Below are 6,000 nucleotides of genomic sequence, written 5' to 3'. Positions count from 1 at the left end.
TACAGAGAGAAAGAAGAGATGACTTAAAATCAGCTGCTAAGTTTTAAAACTGGTGTAAGAAATAGAAACATATGCTTATCACTTGTATACAAATACTGCACTTACCTAGGGAACACTTCTGCGCTTCTGCTAACAAGTTTCTGACTACAAATCCACACAGGACCCAAGGATGGAACAAGGTGTATGCTCTTTGTGTGGATATCAGAGAAGAGATGAAGAGTGTGTTTCTCATGTACCCTACATCCTTACAGGCTTTTTTCCCTACCTCCCAGTGATCAGTGATAGGCACTACTGGAAAAAATAAGTGAATGCAGCTGTAGAAAGCAGCCCATGACACGGATTAACTCCTAGGATGGAAGACAATAAAAAAGCATCCCATTGCTTGCTAGAAGAAACGGAAAGTTTGTGCAGATTTGAATACACAAATGTAACAAAATAAGGGAAACAGACTGCAGCAAGCCCTTTTGTAACAAGTAACAGATATGTTCTGAAGAATAGTAATACTACAAAAGAAATAACACCAACAGCAAAATTGCATTCAAGGCTCAGGCAAGAGTGTAATAAGGAATGATTTAAGTTGTACTTGATAAACATTTTACATTAAGACTGAAACAAAACCATTTTAGAATTTGAATCTATTTCAACATATAATACATAATTATACAATCCATATAAGCGATGATAAGTTACTTTAAGTACTTCATCTATATAAACACAAAAAGCAGTGGAAAGTGTGCAAAAAAGATGCTTCAAAACAGTGAATTATAAAAGGCTATGACAAGAAAGAATTGTACATTTAGTAACTAATGATTAAGGGAAAAATAAACATACAATCCACTAGAATAAGGTGACATTTCCACAGTTCAGATGGAAACACACATAATCCAGACTGGCCTTAAGTCTCTCTTCAAAAAGAGATCAGTCAAAAGCTTCTTTTAGACTATATACAGGAAGTGTTGCAAAGGCACTTTTTGAATTTAAGGCAAGAAAAGGTATGTTTTTATATGAAGTTAAAAATGGAATGAATGGGGCTAAGCCCTGCTTTCTTAGCAAGTCTTCTTTACAGTGCTAAAATGTACATTAAAAGCTTCAGACTAAGAGGGCCTTTCTCTGTAGTGTTTCCGAACATACAGTGGGAAGATTTAACTTTTTAAAAGGTATTTGCTGCAACTCCACATATCAGCCAATCACTGATTGTGTGGATGCCGTTCAAAAGCCCTGTGTAGTTACTCTAAAATATTTATTCTTTAAACACCATTACATGAAAAAGAATCTTGAGAGAACTTTTAATACATTTATATAAAATATCAGATGTTGATACAAATTATGAGTATCTCCCTTTGGAAAATTTTTCATCTAGGCACCACAATTACCAGAGATCACAAACATCTTTGTCAGTGCAAATCTATATTTCCCTATTCAAGAAAGCCACCCACCCACAGATACAAAACATTGTTTCTGAAGTGGCAAATTACATCTGGGTACATCCACCCACCCTCCCAAATTACTACATTATCAAGGGGAAAGAAATTAAAGCTGCTTCTGCAAGTATTATTATAAACAGTCCTTCTTATTAAGTTCCTTGATTCTCATTAAGTGTACAAGATCCTGGGTTGATTGAGGGATCTTCGGGCCTGTTTCCATTACTGATCTTCAAGCCAGGATGGAGCATCAACTCCAGGCGTTTTCAATTTGATATGGAATAGTTTAAGCGTCTGTTCAAGCTGTTTTTGATTTCCTGAGAAGTATGCTGCGATGGCATTGTGGAACAGAACAAGCTGATTGTGCAATACTTTTACCTGCAAACAAGGGTAAAATTGATCAATGTAATCAAATTAAAGACAGAAATATGAAACATAATATTGATGCTACTGCACCAGAGGTGAATCTGTAGTCTTTTTTTGATTTGACCAAAACTCGTAAAAATGAAAATATTCATCATAAATCGCATGAGGCAGATTTCAAGTAACTGTAGCTGAGATAGTCCTGAGAAGTATGATGGACTAGGCAGTTTACTGCTATATTTAAGAACATAGGAAGAGCCCTGCTGGATCAGGCCAAGGGCCCATCTAGTCCAGCTTCCTGTATTTCACAGTGGCCCCACCAGATGCCTCCGGGAGCATACAAGGCAACTAAACACCTGTCCCCTGGAGATTATATATTTCCATCATGAGATGGACTTTTCCTCCAGAAATCTGTCCAATCCCCTCATGAAGGCATCCAGGCCAGATGCCATCACCACATCCTGTGGCAAGGAGTTTCACAGGCTAACAACATGCTAGGTCAAGAAGTCTTTTCTCACTCTCCCAACACTCAATTTGAGTGGATGTCCCCTGGTTCTAGTATTGTGTGTGTGAGAAAACAGCTTCCCTCTATCTTTATGTCTCAATCATGCGCCCCCTCAGGTGCCTTTTCTCTAGACTAAAGAGCCCCAAATGTTGTAGCCTTTCCTCACAAGGGAGATGCCCCAGCCCAGTCATCATTTTAGTCGCTCTCCACTGCACCTTTTCCAGTTCCACTATGTCTTTTTGGGGGTGCGGCAACCAGAACTGTATGCAATGCTCCCGGTGTGGCCTTACCAGTATTTTGTACAATGACAATATAATGCTGGCTGTTTTATTTTCAATCCCCTTTTTAATGATACATAGCATGGAATTGGCCTTCTTCACTGCTGCTGGACACCGGGTTGACACTTTCATCAAGTTGTCCACCAGCACACCAAGATCTCTTTCCTGATCCATCAAGGACAGCTCAGAACCCATCAGCTGATAAAGTTTTGATTTTTTGCCCCAATGTGCAACTCGTTCTTTCTAACGAGTTTCCTCATCTGAGGGAAGTCCACCCTTCAGAAAGCAAGGGTTTTTGTGTCAGAGTTGCTTGACACTCTCCCCCATCATGTATGGCGAAAGAGATCGCAGCATGGTCACCATTCAATAGGGGCTCAGTGACATTCATGTCCCTAACCAGGTCCTGAGTACCACACAATATTAAATCCAGAGTTACCTGTCCCTCTTGGACACCTCTCTGATTTGTCTCCTCAATCAAGATCCCCCTCAAGCTTTTATTCTGGAGGACGATAGCAAACCCCCCCCCCATCACACCGCTCCTTGGGGCTGGTAGTTTAACCCACAGTGATTCTATGATGGAGTCACACCTGCCATCCATTTCCATTCTGCTGGATTCTACCCCTTCTTTGACATAGATGGCTACCCCACCTCCAACACGCCCCTTTCTATCCTTCCTATAGAGTTTATAGCCTGGGACTGTGGTATCCTATTGGTTCTCTGAATTCTACCAGGTTTCTGTTATGGCCACTATATCAATGTTATTCCTAGCCACCAAATGTTCCAGCTCTCCCATCTTTCTTCAAACACTTTGTGCATTTGCATAAAAGCACCTGCATATAGGGTCACCCAAGAAGGGCTGCTTGTTTGTTACCTTTCCCCCCACAGCTTCTTATTCCATGTCCCTTCATGCTCCCAGTCCTAATTCCTACACTGTCCTCACTTTGTGGTTCTCTACCCTCTCCACTCTCATTCCACAGGGATGAGGAGTCCTGAACGGGACACTACTCAGCTCCTGTTGTCTTTCCCCCAGAATTCAGTTTAAAAGGTGCTCTGCCACCTTTTTAATGCTGTGCACCAGCAGTCTGGTTCCATGTTTATTCAAGTAAAGCCCATCCCTCTTGTACAGGCCTGGCTTGTCCCAAAACGTTCCCCAATGCCTAATGAATCTAAACCCCTCCCCTTGACACCACAGTCTCATCCATGTGTTGAGACCCCTGAGCTCCATCTGCCTAGATCACAGGTAGCACTTCCGAGAATACTATCCTTGAGGTCCTGGCTTTAAGCTTCCTTCCTAACAACCTAAATTTGGCCTCCAGGACCTTGTGGCTACATTTCCCCACATTGTTGGTGCCAACATGCACCACCACTGCTACCTCATTCCCAGCACTCCCTACCGGCCTATCCAGACGAGACGTGATGTCCACAACCTTTGCATATTTAAGTCAAAACTAGAAACCTGAATGTGTTTAAGCCATTATAGACCAAGGCAGCCTCTGGAAATTACATCCAACAGCTTCCAACAAATCACTATCATTCAGGGTAGGCCAAACACTCTATAACTACAGATTAAATAGACTCTTCCATTCACAGTGGCATAGAGCACATCTTTCAACTGATGTTACAAATAGACCAGTGATTGGTACAGTATACAAATGAGAAAGATGGAGGTGAGGAACGGGAATACAGCTTGCTACTGAAAAGCATCTCAGCCAACATTCCAGTGGATATAGACAAATCATTAAGGAGGAAGAAAAGATACCTCCAAGTTATAAACAGTAGAATGAATTGTAGCCCATGGCGTGCAGAACACAGGACCTGCTGACGTTTGCACTTCTTGAATGCAATGTAAAACCTTGGCAAAACAAATCTGAGGATCATATACAGAGGGGCAAATGTTGCATCCTATTACATGCATCCTTTTGATCTATGGTTGGCCAATACGTATGTAAGTAAATTTAGCTGTATAACTATTATTGAGCTGTCATGATTTCATGTCAACTGGAGAATCAACAAATAAAAATCAAGTAAACATGTAATCAGTATTTGAGTCTAGTTAACCAGCTCTCAAATCTGTATGCCATCATTTCACCAAGTAACTCTGTATTCTATCAACCAATTCCTGTGATGTAAGATCAGGCTGAAAGTTAGATCCTCCCACTACCAGTGTGCTTCATAAATAGACCCAACACTTAAGTGCAAGATCAATTGTCATGTATTAATAAAATATTGCAAAGCAAAAAGCAAAACAAACAAACAAAGTGTGCTGCTTATATACCGCCCCATAGCACTTCAAGCACTCTATGGGCAGTTTACAAGTTAATTATGCAGGCTACACATTGTCCCCCCCCCCCCCCCCCGTGAGCTGAGCACTCATTTTACCAACCTCGGAAGGATAGGAGGCTGAGTCAACCTTGAGCCACTAACTAGGATTGAACCCCAGGTCGTGAGCACAATTTTGGCTGCAGCACAGCGGTTTAACCACTGCACCACGAGACTTTACATCTGATAAAATAAACCATGAACATCTTCTCAACTTCACAGCAGGATTAACAATAGAATCTAGCAGCACAGCAGCACCAATAACATCAGATGAAAAGGCTGTATAAGATAGTAGTATGGAAAATATGCAGAAGCTAAGATGTAAGTTTAGGTTTAATTAAAAAAAAGCCGAAAGAAAAAAATTGCTTAGAAAAATAGATGATCTTAATGCTTCAATGTCAAGCCTATTTATTTGGATTTAGGCTGCATGGCAGTGGTTCCCAAACATTTTGGAGTCATGGCTCCCTTTATTAAAAGACAAATGGCCTTGGTGCCCCATGCTCAGAGGGGCCATCAGGGGCCTCACTGCTACCAGGGGCAGGATCTTGACATTCCCCCTGCCATCCCACCTCCTCCCTGCACTCTGAATATCCCCAAGGGAATACCTTCTTCCAGGTCCTGAAGGAGGAAACTCCTGAGGTGAGGCCATCCAGCAAGGGCCTCCACTGGGGACCATAGAGACAGGAAAAGGAAAAGGAGGCACACAGTCTCCACTTCCAGTTCCTGTTTGACACAGAGAGACTTATCTGCCGAGGTTGCTCAGGTCATATAGCTTCAATAACAGAAAGAAAGCCTGCATTCTCCTGCTTTCCTCTTCCCTTTCATAGTGTTTTTAAAGACTCCAAGAATGCAATCAAGAACTGCCTTTTTTTTCTAAACTGTGTACAGCACTTAATAAATTTTATGAACTTTATAAACAATGTGATTGTTAGCAGCAGCTCGCACACATAATTTTAGATCTATATCAGACAGTTCTGAGACTACATCATTCACCCAGAAAAAGCCAAACAAGACCAAAGCAAAAGCCAAGAAGAATCTATTACAGGTCAGAAATTACAAAATATCACCTGATGTCAACTATAGATCCATGCTCAAACCACTTGAACATTAGCTC

The 6,000-nt window shown here is 41.4% G+C and overlaps 1 protein-coding gene across 7 annotated transcripts in view; it reads right to left on the bottom strand.

Moving 5' to 3' along the window:
* Positions 1–532: 532 nt before the first annotated feature.
* ARFIP1 (ARF interacting protein 1) overlaps positions 533–6,000 on the bottom strand; it is a 63,830-nt gene continuing 58,362 nt past the window's right edge. For all 7 annotated transcript variants that reach the window (XM_020781336.3, XM_078394778.1, XM_020781334.3 and 4 more), the window contains one exon: positions 533–1,799. In XM_020781336.3, coding sequence (XP_020636995.2) covers positions 1,644–1,799 — 156 coding nt within the window. In that variant the 3' untranslated portion in view covers positions 533–1,643. The remainder of the gene's footprint in view (positions 1,800–6,000) is intronic.

Source organism: Pogona vitticeps, chromosome 5 (assembly GCF_051106095.1).
Source record: "Pogona vitticeps strain Pit_001003342236 chromosome 5, PviZW2.1, whole genome shotgun sequence".
NCBI lineage: Eukaryota > Metazoa > Chordata > Lepidosauria > Squamata > Agamidae > Pogona > Pogona vitticeps.
Note: the sequence above shows the minus strand (reverse complement) of the source record. Positions and strands in the feature narration are given on the sequence as shown.